Source organism: Stomoxys calcitrans, chromosome 4 (genome assembly GCF_963082655.1).
Source record: "Stomoxys calcitrans chromosome 4, idStoCalc2.1, whole genome shotgun sequence".
In the NCBI taxonomy this organism is placed as follows: Eukaryota; Metazoa; Arthropoda; class Insecta; order Diptera; family Muscidae; genus Stomoxys; species Stomoxys calcitrans.
The window spans coordinates 54,713,527-54,737,783 of NC_081555.1; the positions used below are offsets into that span (position 1 = coordinate 54,713,527).

Genomic DNA, 24,257 nt, shown 5'->3' on the forward strand with positions numbered 1-24,257 from the left:
ATCTCGTATAATCTTCTCCAGCGGGATATTAAAGAGATCACACGATAGGCTGTCTCCTTGTCTAAAACCTCGTTTGGTATTGAATGGTTCGGAGAGATTCTTTTCTCTTCTTACTGAGGAACGCGTATGAGCAAGTATCATTCTGCAGAGTCTTATTAATATTGCAGGGAACCAAACTCAGACATGACTCGAAGTACCTTTGAACGTAAAGGGGTAGTAGGAGTTGATTTGTCCTTCTCGCGCCTTTTCCTGGATTTGGCGAAGTGTGAATATATGGTCCAGGGTGGATTTACCAGGTCTAAAGCCGCATTGATAGGGCCCAATAATCTCATTGACTTTAGGTTTTAATCTTTCACACAGTACGTTCGAGAGTATATTGTATGCGATGGGAAGCAGACTTATTCCTCTGTAGTTGGCACATTCCGTCTTGTCTCCTTACTTGTGTACGGGGCATAGTATGCTGAGGTTCCAATCATCGGGTATGCGTTTTTATATGCCAGATTGTGAAGATAAGCTGATGCATACGTCTTATCAGCGTGTCGCCTCCGGTCTTAAATAGTTCAGCGGGTAACCCGTCTGCCTTGTTGTTCTTAAGTCGGATCACTGCTACTTGGACCTCATTCTGACTAGGAGGTAAACATTCTATACCATCATCATTGATAGGTTCTGCGATAGTTGGGTAAAATGTTCTTTCCATATCCTCAGCATGCTATCTGTGTCAGTTACCAGATTTCCTTCTTTGTCGCTACTGGAGGATGTGCCTGCACCAAAGCCATTGGTTTGATGTTTAATTCTTTGGTATAATTTCCGGACTTCATTCGGACTCCTGTACATCTCAATTCGCTCACACTCACGTCTTTCCATTTCCTTTTTCTTCCTGCGGAATAGACGTTTCTCCTCTCACCTTTTCTCCCGATACCTCTCCTTCATCTGGCGCGCTGTCTTTCCATGGAGTGGGCAATAGTTTGCCACTGCGCCTTTATATCATCGGACCAAGGAGTCCTTTTATTAAGCAGTAGGGCCAGTCCAGTGGAGTATGCCGCTGCCATCTCTTGTGTTTGCATCTTTTCAATGTCCAGCTTCCGTGCGAACGTTTGTTGCAACAAGGTAATGATCCAAATCTATATTCGCTCCACGGGTCGATCGTACATTTAACACGCTGGATGAATGCCTTCCATCTATCACAACGTGATCAATTTGTGTGTTTTGATCGGGTGAAAGCCATGTGGCTTTGTGAATATTTTTATGTTGAAATCTGGTGCTACTAACTACCATATTTTTTGCCGCGGCGGAATTTTTCAGCCTCAACCCATTACTGGACGTTATCTCGTGGAGGCTAAACTTTCTGACTGTTCGACCAAAAATGTCTTCCTTCCCTATCTTCGCATTAAAATCCTCCCAGAACGACTTTAATATCATGGGCGGGACAGCGGTCATATTCTCTCTCTAGGCGATGGTAGAAAATATTGGTCCTTGTCTTCCGTCGGGGCATGGACACAAATAAGGATGATGTTGATGAATTTAACTTTTATGCGGATTGTGGCTAGCCTCTCATCCACCGAAGTAAAGTTGGAATATGAAATATGTTATAATATGAATAGGGAAATAAACACTTTTTTCGCATTTAGGACTAATTTATACAAAATAAATGGGAGACCAAAGGATGAAATGGCCCAATTCATGGATATTCGAATTTGGCAAAAACATGTTGCCGAATTGTAGTCAAGGGAAGGCAACATGTAAAAAGGTTACCGGCAAATGATGACAAATCTTGGAGGAATATAAGAATTAATCAATTGCAGCTTTGGTGGTACAGCGGTATACATGACCACCTTTGAAGTTTAGCACAAATCAGTCAAATTAAATGCAACTTATATCGGAAAACATTTTGGAAGCTGCTTTGTAGCCATGGTCACGCAAACATTTCGGTCGTCGACAATTGAAGTACCAACAAGACGCGGGACCGTCACATCAAATACGTGTTAACCTAGAATGTCCAAAAAATTATGTACCGCACTTCAGATCGCCAGATCCTAATCTGATGAACTTTTTTTCGATTCGTGTGGCGTTCATCGTCATCACTAGAAATTCAGTTGGGAACTACCGGTCGCACCCACAGCTTGCGGATAGTGGAATGCTTTGTATATGGCGGGCGTCACCGACTCTTGCTTAAATACTGAGTATCAGTGATACTCGATATGACAAGGCGACTTTAAATAACCAATGCACTCCATGTAGGGGTCCCAAGGCGATCCATCCTATGAGCTTGATGAGAATCGCTACCACCACATATAAATTTGGCTACAACAACAAAAAGGACTCATATCAAGCAAAAGTGAATGGGTTCTGAAATTTAAATTACTTCCACTGCTTTTTGTCCTTTGAATCAATAAAACAATTTTAACACAAGCAAATGGGGTCGTTTGAATTCGAAAAACTTTGTGCCAACTGCCCTGTAAATCTAAATAAACACGCATTTGTTACCAATAACAAATTGTTAAAATCCCATGGCAGCCGGTTGTATGCACCGGATTGACCCGATGGAACCTCATCGGCAAGGGCTGCCGCCTCAGTGTACGTGTTCGTCTTTTTTTCGTCATGGGAGAGGCACATCCCGAAGTGCCTTCTCCGCACTCTTCTGGTCCGTGCCGGGATTGAAAAGAACCCCGGACCCTGGTTCTGTTCGGTTTGCCAGAACCACCTCCATCATCGGTCGCTGTCGGTGAGGTGCAACCGGTGCATGGAGTGGGTACATTTCCGATCTTGCTCTGGCCTCACTTCACCACGGGAGTATTGTCATACTGGATATGTATGGGTCACAAGCGTCATCGTCGTCGCCTTCTGCGTCCTCGTCGTCGGACTACCGCCGGTTGGTAGCTGTGTCCTGATTAATGGCCAAGCTTACAACCCCGACATAAGTGGGTTACTATCTGGCAATAATCGTCTGGTTCTAAGGGACTTTAATGCGCATCACACTTCATGGCATTCTCCCTTAGGTAACGACCAACGTGACATTGCTTTGGCAGAGCAGATTGAAAGCTCCACGTTTTGCACGGTGAATGAGGATGCCCTCACTAGGATTACGAGGAGGTGCAGCAGCTCGCCAGACATTTCCATTGCATCCCCTGATCTCCTGAGTGACGTATCCTGGCAAGCCGTCATCTCTTTGAGGTCAGACCACCTCCCCATAATTCTCACCATCGACCAACCACCCGACTTCATAACCTCTGAGCGGAGGACGTTTATCAATCAGAAGAAGGCTTATTGGGCTGGCTTCAGGGAGTATACCAATCGCCGCTTCAGTGAACTGCCATCCCCCTCGGATGTGCTAGTGGCCGAGAGGAAATTCCGAGCCGCTCGCTTTATACCAGCCGGTCCAATACCTCAAGTGCGGCCCAATTTCCCGGCGCAGGCAGTGGTATTCGCAGACGAACGTGATGGGATTCGTGGTATGGACCGGCAATGTAACTTAGGTACCGGTCTACCCAAACTGTGGTCTACCGTTAAATCACTCTCGAACCCCGGTAGACGGGATGACAGGACCTCAGTCACTTTTGGCGAAATAACCGTGACTGATCCGAAGAGATGCGCCAGGTTGTTCAACCTTCAATTTATTGTGCATCCCGAGAGTGACAGTGCAAGGAGGAGAGCCATTCGCCGTATTCGTGGTCTCCAAGCCGATGAACAGCCATCACAATTTATCGTGGGCGAAGTTACGAATGTCATCCATGGCGCCAAATCATCTAAGGCGTTGGGCCCCGACGTAATCTCTACATTGATGTTGAAGAATCTGGATTCACCTGGAGTTGAGTACCTTACTACTGTCCTAAACCTGTCTTTGAACACTCTTATAGTTCCCGATGTCTGGAAAATTGGCAGTGTGATCCCGCTATTGAAGCCTGGAAAGGACCCGAGTATAGGGGAGTCGTACAGACCGATCTCCCTTCTTTCACCAGTAGCAAAGACGCTTGATGCTCGGCGAATGGAAATTCATTCGCCGAGCATCAACATGGATTTCGAAGATTGCATAGCACAACAACAGCTTTGTATGCCATCTCCGCACACATTTGCGTTAGCTTCAATCAGCTCAGGCCATGTAATAGGACGGTCCTCGTGGCACTCGACCTATCGAAGGCATTCGACACGGTCAGCCATGCCAAATTTTTTGAGGACATCACCAACATGTCCCTCCAGCCAGACCTGAAACGCTGGGCATAGAGATCGTATCATATTGTTGTTGACATCTGCGATAGGTTTAACGTCTACCTCAACGAACTTGCCTCATAGTTCGCTGCAAGAAATCTGTTCGCCATTGTTCACTACAAATACGCTTGAGGTGAATACTGAGCTGAATGTGATGGTCGGTGTCGATGGTCGATGGTCCCAAGTATTTTGGGACCATCAAGTGTAACAAAATACTTGGCATCACATTTGACAGCTCTTACACATTCCCCCCATATGCCACAGCAATTTGCGATAAAGTCAAAAATAGAAACAAGGTCCTCAATTCACTTGTTGAACACGTACAAAGCAATTGGCCGGTCTTTGGTAAGTTATGTAGCGTCAGTGTCTCGTCAGCTTTGTGACACGCAGTTGAATAACTGCGACGGACTATCTCCACAGTTCTCATGTAGACCATCTCCATCAGGAGACAAAGATCCTACCAGTGCGAAAACATTACTACATGCTGGCTAAGCAATACTTTTTGGGCTGTTATCGCGGGTCCATCCAAATCACCATCTTGTGGATAGATATTCCACCGCCCAGAAGCCTAAAGGTCTGGTTATGCTCTCGTAAATATACTGTAAATGTAGAAATACGCATCAGGTGTTTTGTTTTGGCTTATGAATACACATACAAATGATTACCGAACGTCTGTCGACCGTAACTGGAATGTAGAATTCAGTAATAACAAAATTTTACGTTCCGTTTTCGTGTCAGCTGATAAAATCTGAAGTTTGAACAAATTTCAAAATCAAAAATGTATAGTTATAAAACAGATATTCTATGATTTCTCTCTGCAATTTGTTACAATTTATGTTATGCCCATCATGAAAAAATGAGTTCACTCGGTGGCCAGTCTGACCTGTGGTTAAAAGGATATAAAAAAGTAAGAAATATGTGAAAATACTCGTATACATAAGAAGTATACTCGACTTCTCGCAAAATTTCGTGGGGACCCTTTCCTCCGACCTGCCCTTGAGCTATGCCTGAAGTTCTCCGACTTAAGACCCTTCCTATCCTTCAAATCTTTTTTTGATAAAAATATAAAATTGTTTCGTTTTTTATGTTAAATGCTACGTTTCGTAAAAAGCATAATTGGCTCTTTACATTTACGATACATTTATTCTACATTTACGAGAGCATAACCAGGCCTTTAAGGTAGATTAACATGATCAGCGCTACAAGAGAGAACCTCTAGATCAAGCGGCATATCAAGCAGGTCTAGACAACATTCATGCAGACACGGTATCAGATGCGGTAAATGGCCACCGGATGAATGAAGTCTTTGGAGAACGACCGCCTCCCATTGCACCTGAAGAAATTGAACTCCCACGGCAAACCAGAGTAGTTCTGGCTCAATTACGTTCCGGCGGATGAAGAACTCGACTCAGACCTAGATCCCTGTGGACGCACTCCATCTCAGTCGCAGAGTTCCTGGGTCTTGACACTTAACAGAATCAAGCACACGAAAGATAGAACACAATTAACTGCTACAACAACAACAACTAATAATATAAATTTACTTATTTAGATTGTTTAGGAATTATTCGGTAATAACAACGAATCACTTTTATCAATTATTTCCCCAGAAATACGCCAAAGTTATTGTCCTCTTCAGAATCAGGACGACAAGCATAACAAAAGGAATGTAGCCATGTTTTTAATTTATAAATTCACGTTTGTTTTTAAAAATTTCAATAAATACACATTTTTTGCAAAAGGCGGGTAGATGTTAATTGTCATTTTGTGTATTCGTGTTGTTATGTTTTGCAACAAACATATGCTCAAATCAACTCGATACGACAGCTTTCGAATGCGGTAATGCATCCATTCGAAACGTGACGAAATCTCATTCGTTACAAAAGCGTACTCGATCACGAATTGCTTTACTACTTTTCAATGCTTGACTATTGGCTTTAACTATGACTATGAAAAATAAAAGAGCAAAAGCAACATCTTAAGCAATTAAAAAATAGAACTATTTAATTTAACAGTTAAAGCCATGCTAAAAAGATGGAGGGACATAAAGGTCATTTTCATTCCGAGGGCAGGAATACTGAATACTCTGAAATGCTGAATACTCTTGAGAGGTTGATAGAAACATATCTTAGAGCAAAGAACCCTGGAGATCGCCTGTCGCGGCAGCAGCATTCATATAGTAAAGGCAAATCCACGGCAACATCGCTTCACGACATAGACTGTCACATAAACCTAACCTAACATTTTTTAGACTGCCTGACCATAATACAGTCCTGCAGGCGAAGATCTTGGCGATTACGGAATGCGTGAGGAGGACGTCGAGTGTGAACATCAGGTCAGCAAAAACATGGATGGTAAGGTCACGAACAGTCGTGAAGTGTTAGAAGAGATTAAAGCCATAGCGGAGTAAGGGGGAAAGAAAGAGCAGACGAATTGGCTGTCAAGGCCAGATGACTGCCACCAAAAAACTTGTTTAATCCGGAGCCTTTCGTAGCACTGTGGAGATGGCAGATAAAACGACGAAAATCCTATGGGGAGATCCGTGTCGTGAGTAGACGAGGCTATTACCTAAAGGAAGGACACATAGTACTACGGTCTCATTAATTGAAAATCGGTACGCAGGAGAGATGGGTCTATATTGCACGGAATGGTGTATCACGAAGGCCAATTCCCACCTCTATTCCTTGAGCGATCCTTGTATCCGTGACAACTGTGCAAGCTGCAGGTGTTGGTCAGCTTTGTCTCCTGAATCGCTGCGACCAATATATTCTTCCGACTCATATATGTTCTTCCGACAAGTTAGTGGAACAGAGTTGTATCCGATTTTTTTTTTTTTATTGTTGGGTATCTGACCATACCTTGTATATGGTTTGACCATGACTGTCAGTATTCAGTTTTATTAAATTTTTCTTGCCTTAAACTTGTTCTTTTTCGACTTGCATAGTCGAGCAAATACACAGAAAACATTAAAAGCTATACGTTTAGAACTTGGTAAACGTGTTTTAATCATGTCTTGCGTCCATTTATTTCAAATGGCCGAATCTGGTTAATACTAGGTACCTAAATCGAGAGGTCTTATACAAGTCACAATTCCAAATTTCAGCAAAACAATTTAATCCGATTCATGTAGTTTTGCTTGTTTTAAATCCTTTAAGGGTTTGCTTAAAAAGTCAAGTTAAATTGTTCTGTTTCTTTCTTCTTGGCTTTTGCTTGTTTATATTTCAGTCACAGTTAAGTAATCAGTTTGCTTTTTTCGAGTGAAAAAAGTTCAAACAAAGTTAATTTTTCTCTGCCGTTACTATTTTGAAGTCAGCAATTCAAACCATGGTTCAAGCCACAAATTCCGCTTATGTTCGTTGACCATCATGTTTATTTCCAGATTCAGCTCGCTGATTCTGGACTTAGTTGGGTCTGTGCAACGAATTCCATCATTTTTTGGGCCGCACTTCGGGTATTCGACCGGCTGGTATAAAGGGAGCGGCTGCTTCGCTAAAGATGTCTAGGAATTTCCTTTCGGCAACTGGCACATTTGAAGTGAGTGTCAGTTCACTGAAGGCGGTCTGATCCTAACGAAATGACGGCTTGCCAAGATACGTCACTCAGGAAATCATGGGATACAATGGAGATGCCCGATGAGCTGCTGCACCTCCTCGTAATTTTAGTGGGAGCATCCTCATTCATCGTTCAAACATCTATCTGCTCTGCCAAAGCTATGCGCCGCTGGTCGTTACCTAGGGGAGAATGCCATGAAGTGTGATATACATTAAAACCTTCTAGAACCTGACGATTATGGCCAAACAGTAGGCCACCAATGTCGGGCCTGTAAAATTGAGCATTCATTGGTATACAACAACCAACCGGCGGTATGTGCACGTTGTATAGCTCTACCTAGATAGTTTAGTGATTTATCAATCTGTTGTGGCAGGGTTCAATTTGGGCCGGTTTTAAAACAATAAAAAAAAACAATATTTTTAATAGCACCTCTTGTACAAGCTTTATTCACCAATAATTTCTTTAACAAAATCGCGTAAAATAGGTGGGTGCGAGGGGGCGCTTTATAATTAAAATTGCTTTTCCCGTGCCTGAAAACCGACTAACTGTTAGCCGCATTTTTGGTTTTGTCTTCTTGTTTGGCTAGTGTGGTCGCTTTGCCTACGTTATCGTTTTTTACGGAGTTGACGAATTTTAAGACTTTCGCGGAGCTTAAAAATTTTATGACAAAGGAAAGACAAAATATGCAAGTGACAAAATATGTGAATATACAAGTCTTTAATACTTAATTTCATGACAAAGGAAAGACAAAATATGTGAATATGCAAGTTTGTAATATTTATGGGATGTAACTCTAATATAAGTTACTTAGTATTTTAAATAGTCTTATAAAAAATGTGTTTTGGTAAGTAAATACGTTTGTGCAAGTAAATACGTTTATTTCGTATCGTGGATATATGGCGGCAACACAATAAACGTAAAGACAGTAATTCGTGGGGATTTTTGATAGTTTGTCTCACACAAACTTCAATATATGTACCTTAATTTTTGTGTCTGCACTTTACTTTCTTTATAAACTCTATATAGACTTTTTTCTTGTTTCCACCATAAGCCCGTTTGGCGAAATTCCTCCAATATTGCAGATAGTTTTTGATTGGTAACGATCAGAACATGATGATAACTCTTTTTCTTCCTTCCAACATCATTAAATCTAAGACTTCATTTAACCAGACTTTTTATTTACATTCCAAAATTTTAAATCTGGTTGAATATTTTAATTTTTCTCCAATTTCACTTTATAAAATTCTCATATTTTCATTTATTATTCTTAGCGTTGATTTTCACTAGATTTGTTTTCACCTGCACATTTTTTCTTGAAAGCATATTTTCGTTAATATGGCATAAGTAGAGGCTGCATTGAACTGACATTGTACCCAAAATTGAATATACATATATCAAAATATTTCGAAAACTTGTTTTATTATTGATCTTGTACGACACAACATAAAATGTACCAAATTACAAATGTTCCCCTTTAAAACATATTGTTTGAAAGCTCAGTTAGTTTAACGTGTACATACATAAAAAACAAAAAGAAATAGTTTCGAAGTCAGTGGTCCATTGGCATTATGAAATATCGAAAATACTAAGCCATTTCTCTATTGTGAAATAGAACAGGGTGGCCAGGGCGTCCTCGTATAGAACCAGGACTACTAATAGGCGGTTTGCAAAGTCCGGCAACCGACCAGAAGGCTACCAGGCGATCGGAGACGGAGAATTAGGGTATCAGCACGGGTACGCTTGACCTCGACATGACGAGTGAAACCTCACGCCAAATAAGCGGAAAACAAAGACCAAGAAAGCAAAGGGTACCCACCAGCGAGCTTGCTCTTATCTGCGGAGATCCGTCGGTAATAGCGAGAGCGAAATTACACGTAGGAAGAGGGGGCTCATAAGTATCCCCTGGAAAACGCTTCTTCCTCATGAAAGGACGTATCAAAGCGATGAAAAGAAGTTGAGCTTACTGGCCCCTCTGTGGACGATCAGGGGGGTTACTCTTCACTCAGCGTGGTTCCCGCCTTACTGTCACTAATCCTGGACTGGTCGCAATAGCACCAGTGACAGCTGGGGTAAGAGAGTGAGAGTCTGTCAGCAAACAAGCGACTACCTTGGATGTGGTGGAGGCAGGGGCGCCAATTGTCACAGCCTCTGACACTCCGTCTATCACTCGGCCGGCTGCTTCGCTCTTCTACCTTCACAGAAAAATAGATCAACCGAGGAGAATCAGCCAGGAACGAAGACGAGGCAGCCGATTGAACGTACCGGATTGACCCGATGAAATCCTTCATCGGCAAGCGTTGCCGCCTTAGTGAACAACACACTGCTACAACAACAACGAGACAGAATGAAGTACTTGAAAGAGAAACAGAGGTCACTTCAGGTGGCAAAATTCTCAGAAACTGACGGTAAGATTAGCCCAGCCTACTGGAAGCAATAGGACATTAAGCTGATGCTTTCAGCTAGGTGGAGCAACGACGATATAATGTTTGATGGAACTCATTTTAAGGATGGACTCAAGGTAACTGATTGCACCAACAAGAAATCCAAGAACTTCTTGCGTTGGGCAATTGAGAACATTGAGTTCCCCTGACCAGAGACAAAGCTTAACCTTGCATCGATGCCTGTTCAAGCAACAGGATGGATCTCGAATGAAAGTATTGAGTCCCAGCTGCTATAGCTGCCGGCGAATCAAACGTCGGGCTCTGCACAGACAAGAAACAAAGAGGATTTCTGCATGGTCTTTGGTGATGAGGAGGAGTTGGAGAAAGTCTGGCATCTGCTGTACCAATGCGCCGCATGGTGGGTAGAAGGCGCAGGTTGAACACCTCTTTTCTTCTCTAAGCTCTCTGCAGGCAATCGACCCCTTGTCATTCTGGGCTTCTGTAAGGACCTGGTGTGGCTAGCGGGGCGAAATTACAATTGATGAGGTTTTTCTGTTAGTGTGCGCCGGAGATTCGTTTCTCTCTATCTTTCCTCTCCATGAGCAGGTGCTTTGTCCATGTGTCAAAGTAACTTCCTCTCTTACATTCGTTTTATTCTATCTTATTTCATCTCTATTTACATCTGTATCTAGGACGAACACAATTGACCAATTAAATGCTGATAAAGCAATCATCTTACCCGCTATTTTCGTCTCCTTTAAAATGTTTTAAATTATTGGATTTATAAATTTGTTTTGAGTTATTTATAATTTGTAGGTTAATTTTTGTTATTTCTTTTTCTTTTTTGCTGGAGAAAGCATATCTTAACTACAGTTGACAGAGTTTAAATTTTTTAGTTTTTGCAAATTTTTCATATTTATAATATATAATTTTCTTTTTTATAATAAACATAAATAATAACAAACGCATAGTTTTTTTTCTTTAGAAGTGTGTATCATTTCATTCCTCTCGTGAATGCTGTTTTGCTGGCTGTTCTGTTTCTTGTTTCCTGTCTGATGTACTTTCTTAATGAATGAGGTGGTGTTTTATTGAAAATTTCTATTGAAAAATATATATAATTCTGCTGATTTAATAGTTATTTCATAAATTTTAAAATATATTATCGTTAAATTAATTCATGATGACTCGTGACGACTGCTGTTTGAATATTATCTCGTTTTGCATGAATTTAACGGCTTATGCACGAGTTTTTGTATAATAATGATCAACATTGTAATTCGTTCATGAACTTTTTTGGGTATATGGGTTGGTACTGTGGCTTCTTTGTATGGTATCTCTAGATTTGATCAAATAAATTTTGAAACCATCCTCTGCAATGGTTCTAATAATTTTTTTTATCTGTGTTGGCTGTGGTATCCCCTCAAAGGCGATGATGGTTTTTGGTGCAACATGAACGATACAATTTACGCTATATATGTATATATCGTTTGCTTGAACTCTTTTTTTCAAATTCGCGTACATAACATTAGTGTATTAGGTGTGTACGTGGGTGTCTCTGTGTATGTGATATTTCTGTGTGTTACTGTTGCTATTTTTTTAATTATATATCTTAATGGCCTTTTCAGAGAAGTTCAACGATGTTCTTTTACGGGACTTATTAATGTGATCAAGGCCAAAGTGAGGGGCATTGCTATTCCAGGAGCGGTAAACGTTCAAATCTATAGGTGTGTTATCATTAACATCAGGCGTATTACCACCAATAACCGTAAACTTATAGTTCTCCCATTCTTTGTCTGGGACATTTAAACGTTTTTGTATACGCTGCTTAAGGGCACCATATGGTTCACCTTGCCGCGCTTTGATCAAAAATGGTACTCCAAATACGCTGAAAATTTCTTTGCTGTAGTGTGCAACTGGAATAAGAGTTTCATTTTCTGCCAGTTGTAGGTCTTCAAGAGGCACTTCTTCAATTCGGAACGTCTTTTGGTTACTCTGAGGTGTTATTGGTTCAGTTGTCTTTTGCAGAGATTCAAGGGGTGTATCCTCTTTGACAATCATTGCTATTTTATGATTATTCACCTTAAGCAAACGCAGTTTCTTTGAACTGTTCTCCGAGAATTGTATTTTTTTAGCCGCCTCATCCAACAAACCCTTTACCGTGTCATTTTTATTTGGATACAGAACCAACTCTTTTTCCTCCTTGAGGTCATTTGATACCCAAATGCATTTAAATTGTTTCTTATTGTCCAATTCGTGGATGCTGAGCGACAGTCTTTGATAGAAAAGCTTTTTTGGATTGCTTTGCTTGGTTGAAGCCAATGCTAACAGATCCTTCAGACAACCCTGAAAAATGAACGGGAAAAGGAATTAGTACTGCAATAATATTCAGTAATAATTTTTCAAAGGATTGATTATTTTTTACTATATTTAACTCTAGTTTATTCTACAATATTGTTTTAAAGGGTGTAGAGGCAACGAAGTACTCACTTTTTGGTTATATTGAATAGCGGTGCCTGGTTGATCTTTGTAGCTACCGGTACAAGTGAAGAATTGCAATTTATTGGGATCTGTATTTAAGCGTTCAGCCACAGCTTGTGCCATCTGATCGTAATTGTAACGGTTTGACAACTCTAAAATGATTTCCGGTTCATTTGGATTACTTTTGTCACAAAATGTGATATCTACTCTGTAAACTAAGTCACTAAAGTAGTCTGCGACGGTTGGTAATTCAAGTTTTGGATCAATGTGTTCCTTTTCAAATATCAAAACATAACCTTGAAGGCTGCCACGGTCAGCATTATCTGGATTCAAATTTAGCACAGTCTCCAAATTTTCATTCAAATTTGTTATCCGGCGATCATTACATTCGTCAAAGACTGTAAGTTCAGTGTCAATTTCAAAACCTAAATGTGAATTAATATCAGGTATTAATTCATTCAAACATCGACCCAGCGGCTGTTGTGAACATCCGATATAATTGAGGCGCTTATTTCGGGCGTCATAATACTTGAAGAAGATAAGAACTTCTTTCTTGGGATCGAATGGAGACAGTGGTCTGCCTATTTTATCTGGTGAAGCCAATTCAAGGAAAATTACCCAGGGTTTTTGTGAGGTCGCAATTTGTTCGATTGAACGCCCACCCTCACGTTGGAAATCGAAATACAGGAATTTTTGAGTTTGTGTCGCATACATTATCCAAACACGCATACGATCCTTAGGTACACAAAATGATTTCACAAATTGATCCATCATTTCCTCAATAGTTTGTGTTTGCTTCATTTTAAACAATCTTTGATGTACCTTGTCCAAGTCAAAGAGGCGTCGCTTTTGTTGGGCCTCAAAGTATTCCTCTAAAATTACATGTATCGACACGTATAGATTAGCCTCACTGCGTTCTTTGCGCTTTGCCATTTCAATTCGTTTCTCCAATTCCAAACGTTCGACTAGCTCACTGGGTATTTCATGTTCGGGTATATCGCTGAGGACACGTTCGATTTCCGATTTGCGTATGTACACCAACATGTACGCATTACTACACTTGGGATGGAAAGACACCTCTTCGTCCATGCCACCATAGTTCATATCGATCGCTTCATTTTTCCAGCAAGTACATACGACGTCATCGTCGAACTTGAACCATTTGCCATCGCATTTTGGATTGATATAAACAACATAATGGCCACCGTGATTATCACCCGAATGTACAAGGACAGCATGTAAAATGTATTCAGCTTTGGTTTCGCCTTCCTTCTCGAGGAAACGATCTAAAGTTATTTGTTCATAAAATTGGAAGCGGTCATTATATTTGATAGAACTATCGGTGACTGGATCATACTGAAAACGCATTAAATGCAAATGTAATACAGGCGGGAATGAAGTGAACTGAACACCTTTATTGGCTTCCTAGAAATGAAATGAAAATAAATTTACAATTGAAGAATAATAATAATAAAATCGTTTTGTTTGACCATTTTTATTTGTATATATTTGTAGTAATTTCAACGTAAACCGACAGTTCAGTGTTTTTAACAACTTAAATAAATTCTTCAAGTTGTTGTGTATTGATTAAAACTCAAGCTCGAGGCCTTGAATATTGTGTTTTTGCCTTTGCACTGCGAAGTAACAAACGAGAATTCTACGATTTGTTTTGAATTGTAAGCGCTCTATTTGCCTGATGATGTCCTTCAATGGAAGGAAAGAAAATATTGGATAAAATGGATATACTTTGGATATAAAATCGACCAATTCAAGGCCTTGAGCTTAAGTTTAAACACTACAAGAGGATCTACCTGCACAGGCCGAAAAGTAAAAACGAACATATATGTACAGTGTCGGGCAAAACAAAAGCAACGCTTTTTCTTATTGATGATAGAATTCGATTAATACATTATGTACATACAAAGTTCTATAACCACTTTTCTTGACTTACTAAAGCATTAGAAACTATATATCAAATCTGGGTTTAATACCAATATTTAAAAAAAATGAGGATTTGTTCAATAATGGTACATTTTCCCGTGTCCAGAACAAAAGCAACTAATTTCACCATTTTTGACCATGGTTATTCATCTAAAAGGCATAGATGGTATTTACTGGATAATTACTGACACAGATAAATCTTTTTCGATTGATTTTAGCGCTTCATACAAGTATTTATGTATGAGTATTTCAGATCCTTAAATGTTTTCATTGAAAACCTAAAATAAGAGTTTTGAATCCAACGATAGGGTTGACAGGAGCATGATGAGGATCGACCCCTCCACATACAAATGTGGTTACAACAACAACCGTCTCCTCTTGAACATGACATTTAAATTCCATCGAATAAATTTCGTTTAATTAATAAATATCTTAATTTCATAATTAATTTAATCAATAAAAGTCAAATTTTTCTGTTCAAATTTAAAGCTTGGAGCAAAATAGAGCAGTAAAATTTCGAATTTTAAAAAATTTCAGTTTGACATACATGTTAAAAAAATGCATATTTTTCTTTAGGTAGGTTTTCTGTAGGGCATAGTACTATCATTACTTAACCCAAGCTCGCTTTCAACCTAGTTTTATATTCTAATAGGACACTTTGTGAACGTACAATTGCTTCTTTTCGGATATATTGTCATGTCATCTGTGTCTGCTATTTGAATATACCGGCATTATGTTTTATGTTTGCTTCACTTTTGCCTCAAACTCACACATTTCTCTATATTTACATCCACAAATTGGTACTGACGAATATTATACTATTTTGTTTAGGAGTTAAGATATTTGGCATAAATGTTTGAATTAAATTTAAAAAATAAAAGATTAAAATAAATACATTTTGTGTAAATGAATTAAATTTGACAAAACTTAATCTTTTTATCGCGGCATATGATTTTTTTTGCCAAAAGCAAAAAAGGCTGGTATATTTTGTGTAAACTCCATACTAAACAATCCTTAGAGCAAAATTGTCCATAAAAACTCTATTAAAATCCTAAAATTTTGCTTGACCTTTACTAAAAGTATAAAACGTAGCTTTTATTTAGCACACTATTTTGGACTATTTGCATTTGTTTTTATATCTAAATGCGAACATAGCTACAAAGCTGGAAAAATTTTATAGAGATGCAACCTTCCATTGGTTCAAAAGTCCTCTAGTAATTTTCATTGATCTGTGTTAAGTACACGTATACAATAATATGTTCATTTCAGATGTTAAAAGCGTTGCTTTGGTTTTGCACGACACCGTGTATCTTTTCTTTATGTTTTATGCAGAAGGAACTTAACATTTGAAAAACTAATTCTTAATTTGAGATTTTCTTTCTGGAATCAAGAGGTTAGTTTTTAAGATTAAATAAAGCATAGTAATAAGACCATATTTTTTTTGTGATTCCATGCATGATATCCGTCCAGCTACAGACCATTAAGTTAAATGCTTTTATTCAAAGAATAGCGAGGCAAACACATTTTAGGGTGAGGCAAATGTGGGATGTTGTTTAAGCATTTCACTGGCTACACGGATCGCGATTTCTGGTTTGTCGCGACTGTCATGAACGAGGTTTGTGTTGTTGTAGCAGTGTTGTAGACTAAGGCGGCAGCCCCTGCCGATGAAGGACTTCATCGGATCATTGGTTCATGGTGTTCTACATAACCACAAGTGGACAGTGTGTAAAACACACATCAGAGTTGGTTCTGTTTTTAACTAAACCTGTCCTGCAGCGCAATTTACAAGTTGTTTGTTAAGCTATTCTAAATGCTTCTATCGAAGCGTTTGAGTTAATGGTATATAGCCGCATGGAATCGAAAGATTTTAAGACCGAAAAGGAAAGCGCAAACAGACATAAATTGTTATAGATAAAATAAATCGCAGTCAGAAAAAAATAAAGTTAATTTATTGATGATCATTTTCACAAAACATAGGTTTATTTGACAGTTCTATAAATAAATAAACCTACTTTAAAACAGCATTAAGTTTTGTGAATATGGACATAACTTTATAAAAAATAATTCATCATAATAGAGCGTTTGTGCTCTCACCTGTAAAGGCAACTCACCTGTAAACCATGAACTCCAGCATCATATTTGTTATCACCATCCAATGTTTCTGGTGTTATATAATCTTGAAATGATTCATATATATCTTTTTTGTCCTTAATATTTAGTTGAATATCATAGAATGTCTCATAGCGTGTGCTGTTGTAGTCGACATTCTTACATTTTATGTAAGATGACATTTTCCCTTCAAACAGTCCTGGAATAGTGCCTTCTAAATTAGTACCTTTCATTTTAGACTCCAGTTTGTCAAGCAGAACACGCAGAAATTCCTGGACATCATGTTGCATGAATGAATCAAGTGTTTCCCAACCAAAGGACTTTGTAAGTTTCTTGGTACCCACGGGTTTGTCGCTAAACTGCAACTCATGGAATACCCTCTGCAGAGAAAGACCGACGGATTTGGTGCTATCATCTGCTTCCGTGGGGATTTTATAGACGGCCCGACGAAGTTGGTTGGTAAAGTAGAGAGTTTGTAGGAGGGAATTCATGTAACAGGTTGCTCCTTGGTTTTTAAGGCCGACACATCCGGTGTGTTTCTTCGAGTCCCAAAATACACCATGTGGCGCATCGGCGTGCACAAATACTTCTAAAGTAATGGCACCGTTGTGGACGTAACAGTTTTCCGGATCTTGAAGTTCTTGCCAAGTTATAAAATTCGAATAGCCGTAGTCGTTTTCTTTTGCGAAAAATAAGTGTTTTATGCGCATGCGGGAGAATGGTTTGACACCAGGCTTGTGACTTTTGAGTCGTAATTCTGCTATGGCATTACACGACCAAGAGGATGATTCATTTTCACCGTTACACTGCAGGAAGAACCCTAGTGCTCGATCATTAGGTATGACCATAATCTTCCATGGCAACATACGCACGTACACGGGTGGTGACAGAACTTGCGATTTCACCTGGGCAATTTTTTCAACCGTAAAGGAGAATACCGTTTCAGAACGAAATTCATCTTCCTTAGGGCCATCTTCTATTGCTGTCATTTCCTGCTCGTTGGCGTATGGAGATCCAGAATCGGCTAAGAGTTGTTGAGGCGGCACATTGCCATTCTCATTTGGCAATTGGCCGGCCGAAGGTGGCAAGTGGAGTTTATTAAGATGCTGTTGATGCTGTAGATCTGCACCAGGTAGTGAATCGATTTCTTGTATATCCATTGCTTCCATTGATTGATCCGGCTCAATTTCCATCTTCTTGTGTGCTTGCGTGACGCGGTTGCTTTTTTCCGTCGTTCTTCCTGTGACACTTGGTGAGGCTTCTTTTGTTTTTAGCAAAAAAATAATTGCGTTTTACTTTTAATGCTCACAACGAAAAAATAATAAAATACTTAGTAACAAGATTGATTTTTGCCTTTATACGCCTCGAATGCTCAGAGAATTTCCAAAACTTTTTATTCCTCTTAAAAATTTTAATTTTTTCTTGAACAAGCAATAGCTTATTCTTCCTTCTTTCACCACCTCGTTGTTTTGTTTGCTTTTCTTTTGTTGTTTGTGGACCTTTAGAAAAGATGAAATTTTGTTCAGTGTTTGATATTTGTCCGTGACGGCGATGACAAAAATACGGCAAGAAATAATGATACACGCACGCATCCACCATAAAGTACAAAAGAAGAAAATAAGATAAAAGAAATTATCCTTGGATGGCTGACTATTTTAAAATGTTTATTTAGTATATTCGTAAAAAAAACAAGAAAACTTTATGCGGTTAAAGTCTACAAACTACCCATTATGCGAAATGTGTTTTTCGATTATTATTACCTGTCAAAATTCTCCTTTTTCGCAATCTTTCTTTCTTTGGCATTTATATTCACACAAGTCACGCACACATACGAAAATACCGACGACGACGATGACACTCTTCAATACCGACAATAAACTTTAACACATATGCAAAAAAAATGCAGCAGCAGAACAGCGACAACAGAGATGCCGCTTAGAAAAACAATCCTTAATCCTTCTGCAGCGTAATGATGAAAAAGGCGATTAAAAATTCAATACCTCATATAATTTTTAATTTTATTGCACATAAAGGCCAATAAATTCAATTTCTTGTTTCGCAATTTCGATCGTATTCTTTTGCAACGCCTCACGTCGTGTTTTTTTCATGAAGTCAATCGACTCGGAGTGTGAACAGCAACAACAAATTATATGCTTCTTTTCAACTCAATCTTTATATTACCAATTTACCATTTATATTGATAGAATTTTTCGTTATAAAGCAGTTTACTACGGAGTAATTATACACAATATTTCAATAATTTACATTTTATAAAATTTTTCTTTATCGAAAGCATCAGTCAGCGGAGAGCGAAGCTGACATGGTTAACGGCGTTATAAATTTCATCGAAATGCGGACGATAAGATTACAACGGTTACTGCATCACGAAAGGACCGACTACTCTATTATGAAATGGCCTAATCATTGAAGGTAGGTCATATAGAAGTTGGGTTAAGATGCCATTCACTAAATAAGGTTAAGCCAAGCGATCAGCCGACATGCAATTTTTCTAATTTTTGACAGTACTTGGCATTGAAGATGTCAACTTGTTCTCATTCTTTGTTTACGTTTTCTCCTACATGATAACATTTTCAATCGGCAGATTTGACATCCTTAATGACGCTAATGGGGCCTATTCACTTTATGTTTTCGCATGTGACATAACCTTCTATTAGTGAATCCTGACATTGTGTGATACGCATGAAAATAATACTTGAAAATCACTTTTCAAAATAGCACTGTTATTTTTTCGATTTAGGTGCCATCACACTGCATGTTCTTGTCTGATAACATGTCAAATTTTGCTATTGTCAAACTTGTACACATAGTGTTATACGAATGAAAAAAACACATGAAAATCACTTTTCAAAATAACAGTGTTGATTAGCGCGGTGCTCTATTCCTTTTGACAAAAACATAAAAAAATCAGCTGGTTTTGCTGTCAGTTGAATTAAAGCAACCCAAAATTAAATTGTTTTCACAACTATATGGTTGAAATAGATTTGTCACAACTTTGTAGCGTGTCACCCTATGTTTGATTGGAGTAGAACGACATCTGGTTTTGAACAGTCGCGTTTTTTATGGCAACTATGTTACCTCCACATACAAATGTGACCACTATAACGACAGTTCCGAGAAACATATGTATTTTGTTTTTGCTATTTTGGAAAAGCGAATTTCATGATGGTTCCTCGGTGGACATGATGGCTTGGGGGAACCATGATGGTCAGTATGTGGAGGATAACAAGTTATTTTTCGATTGGGTTTTGGCAGCAAACGGAGGTGGAGCCATCAGTAAATATAAAAAAAGAAACACAAGTGAATTAACAAAAAAAAAATTAAATTGGTTTTATTGAACTGTGTCACAAGATAAACAAAGTTGTTAAACTAAAGAAATAATTTAAAACTAAAATGTAAAGTTTTGTTGAAAATCTTAAATCTATAGCAGGATTCACTAATAGAAGGTTAGGTCACATGCAAAACACAAAGTGGATAGGCCCCATAAACATCATTAAGGATGTCAAATCTGCCGATTGAAAATGTCATCATATAGGAGAAAACGTAAACAAAGAATGAATGTAAAAAGAGAACAAGTTGACATCCTCAATGCCAAGTACTGCCAAATATTAAAAAAAAAGTATATCGGCTGATCGCTTGGCTTAACCTTATTCAGTGAATCCTGAATCTATAGAAAAAGTTACAAAGTATATATATATATATATATATATATATATATATATATATATATATATATATATATATATATATATATATACATATATATATATATATATATATATATATATATATATATATATATATATATCGAAAAGTTGAAAAAAAGAAAGTAAAGTTGTTAAAACCTAATAGAAAAAGAAACATTTATTAAAGAAGAAAACACTGAAAAGAAATAGAAAAAATCAAATCAAATAATGTAAATTTAAAAACTTAAATCTTAAGTCTAAAAAAAAAGCTAAAGCTAAGACTCCTCCACCTCCACTGCCACACACATAAAAGACTTCAGCTACTGCAATTGGCATATCCACAACCCCTGTCGCTACTCCAAGGGACCTAGACGCTGTCGCATACCCCAGTGTCCATAAGGTAGTCCAAAAGTTTCTCCGACCATAAACCGACAGGCATACAGACGGTTGACTCTCGACAGATTTATTTTCCCCTAGAAAATAATAAAAGAAAAAAACTTTTTTAGACAAGAACTGACAGCGACAGATACACTTAAACACGACAATACTCACCAAAGACTAGACGGACGGACAGACAAACGAGAACCTAAAAGGGACCCTATTGGCCGCAGAGGTTGCCACCAGGACCACAATACCCGGGGACTCCATTGGCATTTATCCCGAACAGTCGCCATTAGAACCAGGAACCTGAACCTGAAAAACACAAGATAGAGAAATTAAACTTGAAAGCATTAAATTTTGTTTGAAAATTATTTTGCTAATTTTGATCCAAATTTTTGATTTTGCTCTAAACTAAATACTTGTGGTGTGCGGCTTTCCGGCTGTGTTCATCCCCCTTTACACCATATGTATCGCTATTGTGAATGATTTCGAGCATACTTGAACAACCCTGGGAATCAGGTGTTCAGTGATTGAAACGGGTGGAAGAGGAGGAAAGCCGTCAAGGAAGGACTGGTCGAAAGCCTGCCATGACGGGAAATTTGCGAAAGATGGCCGACTTCCTGGCCGGTTTGCCTTCTCTTGGACCTTGGAATTGGAGTTGGCTGGATGCAGAAAAATCGTGGTACGAAAAAAAAGTATAATTTGTTTTTTTTTTTGCGAAGAACTGTGCGCCCGGTGACACGAAGCGCTGCCACCGACTCGAATATAAAAAGACCCCGATAACCAAAGAAAACCAAAAGTGATAGAAGATGCCTGAAAATGGATTTTTTTTATTCTTTTTAAATTCATGAAGGAAAATCGAACTTACGAACTACATATTAAATAATCTGAAAATAAAGAAAAAATTACATCCTAAAAAAAAAAAATATATAAGAAATTATAAAAATAATCTAAAACTACAAGCTTAACTTACCTAAAGGCTACATACTAAACTTACCTAAGAACTAAGTTAACAAAACCACAAGCAAAAAAAAATACTTAAAATCTACAAGCTAGATAAAAAAAAAAAAAAAACAAACAAACAGTGAATTGAATACATCTTAAAGTTACGAAGATATCTAAGAATTGAGCATACCTAAAAGAAAAATTACAATCTAAATAAGACTAAAATCTTACAAGCTACATAACGCTACATCTTAAAAATAAAGTTAAAAAAAAAAAAAAACAACGGATACACCATCATCAACCGCATCCAGCCACCATCGCCTCTCCAATCAACGTGGGAGCTCCAGATGCTTGTAGCCTCCTCCGGGTTGCAGGGGTAAATGCCGGACTTCGGACTAAGACGGACGACCTATAAAGACAAACATTTTTATTACAGTTTACACGTACACATATAAATATATTTGGGCCAAATAATATTTAAATATACATTGTTCTTACCTGGGGGAGACAAGAAGGGCTATTTGTCCCAACTCAGTTGCAGTGGGTTCCGTTTTAGAAGGAGCCGTAGGCGCTAGGATCAGAGCTCTAATCCGGGTAGGTCCTCAAAACGTTGAATAGGGAGTTTTTGCCCACCGGGCAAATATCATCTTGTCCAACCAGAAAAGAAAGGAGTAATTAAAAAAAGAAAATAGAAAAAGGTATGATATGTTTATATTGACAACACGGACGGACAGAACAAACAACGGACGGATACTAATACGCGGACGGATATTAGCGGCAGCCCGGCCGAAGCGGGTGGAAATCCTTACTTCAGCGGAGGAAGATGACTAGACGATGCCAGATCAAAGGCGAAATGGGGACCCCATGGTCGAAACTTTGATTATTGTTATGATATGTATTTTCTGTTGATGCCAATAAAGGCAGTTTTATAATGTTTTTACAAGGCAACAGTATGTGTTCAGCCTAAGGCTGTTTTTGAAAGGTGGTGTGGGAAGGAATGAGTGAAAGGTAAGTGAAGGTAAATCAGCGAAGTTGGGATGCCCAGGATACGTATGAGGGGCATCAAGGTATGGGAACCCAGGGGTTCCTTGTGGGAGGGCTAATGCTTGGCGAAACAGCTGCCAAGCAAGCTTCGCGGTGAGTGTTTGCGTTTGACATCCCCAGTAAGTTCGTGATTCTGTTTCCGGTTTGTGTTTCCTTTTCCTTACATGTTTCGGGCTCGCTTTTTTTTTGTTTGAATCCTTCTGTCTTAAAGTCCGGTATGATTTATGTTTTTGTTTCGTGACAGCGTATGACCCGTGTTGTTGGCAAGAACCTACCCCCCATCCGGCGAGCGATAGCCGCGCTGAAAGCCAGCATACCGGCAAAGCCGACACCGGGCAAATATCAGCTCAGAGTATGAACCGTGCACGTAACAAAATGGCGCCCAACGTGGGGCCCGAAACTTGTTGTAATAGTCCTAATTTCCGCTTGGTCACTCCGTTTTTATGTTTTTCCGAAAGTGTAGTCCCGGTTAAGTAAGCTTAAGAGTCCTTACCGCGTTGCATGCTGTAGGCAAGGCGTGAATTGGTTTGTCTTTACGGAAGGCTTAAGTATCAGTAAATATACGCTTCGGGAGTCTTAGCCGTTGGTCAGTAAGTAACCGGCTAATTGCTTTTCGGAAGACAGAGTTTCGCGGATACTTTCAAATCAACCTTTATTGCTATAGACCCATAATTTAATATTCATTTTGTTTGCCCTCAGTATAGAACGGTGGCGTCCGAGTCGTGAATGTACCTAGTGGTCCCGCCTAATCAAGGTTATTTGCTTGGAAGTGTAGTAGCCGCGGGTACATTAACGAATCGGTTTCCGTCGATTTGAATCCTTGCTTTTTTTATTGGTACATAGATACAATAGCCCGAAGATGGTCGTTTTTTTTGTTGCAGACTTACCTTACTCCGTTGGGAGAGTTTTCAGGCGTAGGGCCAAACTTCATGCAACCCCAGCGATCGTGGCTATAGTCCAGTGGGCTGTGGTGACGGCACAGGGTTAGTCCTTGCTTGTACTGCCGTATACGTCCATCTACATATCCATATCTGTAATTTTTGTTTCACGAACTTACGCAACCTGGAAAAATATCTTTTGTCAATTTTTGTTTATAAATCGTATAGAAAATCAAACACTCACCTTATTTTACCATTACTTGCCTCTCCAATAGTTCCTTCCTTTCACCACCTAGAACATATGCTTTTCTTTTAGTTGGCTCGTATAGAGTTTTTTTTGTTGCCCTCATAGGGGTTATACATCGTTTCTACTTTTACTTGCAGATTTATATTTTGGTCATTGTGTAGGAATTTTTGGCTTGCTCTAGACCAGTCTTCCTACGCACTATCTATTTGGTTTGAATCTTTGTCGAGATGGTAGGCACGAGGTCTGGTAGTAGGGATGCGGCAGGCCAGCCGGCCTGCACCTCAGGCGCAAATCCAGTTCAACCGCCGGTGTTGAATATGCCTATATCGGGGGTCACCATACCCGCGACAACTACTGGCAATGGACCACCGCCGTCGTCGTTGGCACCGCCCAT

General features: G+C 39.0%; 1 protein-coding gene and 2 long non-coding RNA genes across 4 annotated transcripts; 1 reads left to right on the forward strand and 2 right to left on the reverse strand.

Annotated features, from left to right (window-relative positions):
• Nucleotides 1-8,453: 8,453 nt before the first annotated feature.
• On the reverse strand, nt 8,454-18,847 carry LOC106094327 (ubiquitin carboxyl-terminal hydrolase 7). Its single transcript, XM_013261534.2, has 5 exons — nt 18,425-18,847; nt 17,995-18,163; nt 16,667-17,925; nt 12,624-14,039; nt 8,454-12,479 (listed from the first exon to the last, which is right to left on the reverse strand). Exons 3-5 carry the CDS (start codon nt 17,855-17,857, stop codon nt 11,733-11,735), a joined length of 3,354 nt encoding a protein of 1,117 aa, XP_013116988.1. The 5' UTR covers nt 17,858-17,925; nt 17,995-18,163; nt 18,425-18,847; the 3' UTR covers nt 8,454-11,732.
• Nucleotides 18,848-21,168: 2,321 nt separating this feature from the next.
• LOC131996743 (uncharacterized) lies at nt 21,169-22,642 on the forward strand. The gene is made up of 2 exons (XR_009397958.1): nt 21,169-21,431; nt 21,603-22,642. It is a non-coding gene; the product is annotated as an uncharacterized LOC131996743 (long non-coding RNA).
• Nucleotides 21,553-24,196, reverse strand: LOC131996742 (uncharacterized). 2 transcript variants are annotated; one of them, XR_009397957.1, is made up of 4 exons: nt 23,861-24,196; nt 23,626-23,800; nt 22,193-22,341; nt 21,553-22,103 (listed from the first exon to the last, which is right to left on the reverse strand). It is a non-coding gene; the product is annotated as an uncharacterized LOC131996742 (long non-coding RNA). The 2 variants fall into 2 exon arrangements; XR_009397956.1 differs by having other exon boundaries at nt 23,626-24,196.
• Nucleotides 24,197-24,257: the final 61 nt, after the last annotated feature.

Coding starts and splice junctions, on each gene's coding strand:
- LOC106094327 (XM_013261534.2), bottom strand. CDS start 17,857: ATGGAAATTGAGCCGGATCAATCAATGGAAGCAATGGATATACAAGAA. Junction 14,040..16,666: donor CTGGAGTTCATGGTTTACAG/GTGAGTTGCCTT, acceptor TTTCATTTCTAG/GAAGCCAATAAAGGTGTTCA. Junction 12,480..12,623: donor CTATTCAATATAACCAAAAA/GTGAGTACTTCG, acceptor TTCATTTTTCAG/GGTTGTCTGAAGGATCTGTT.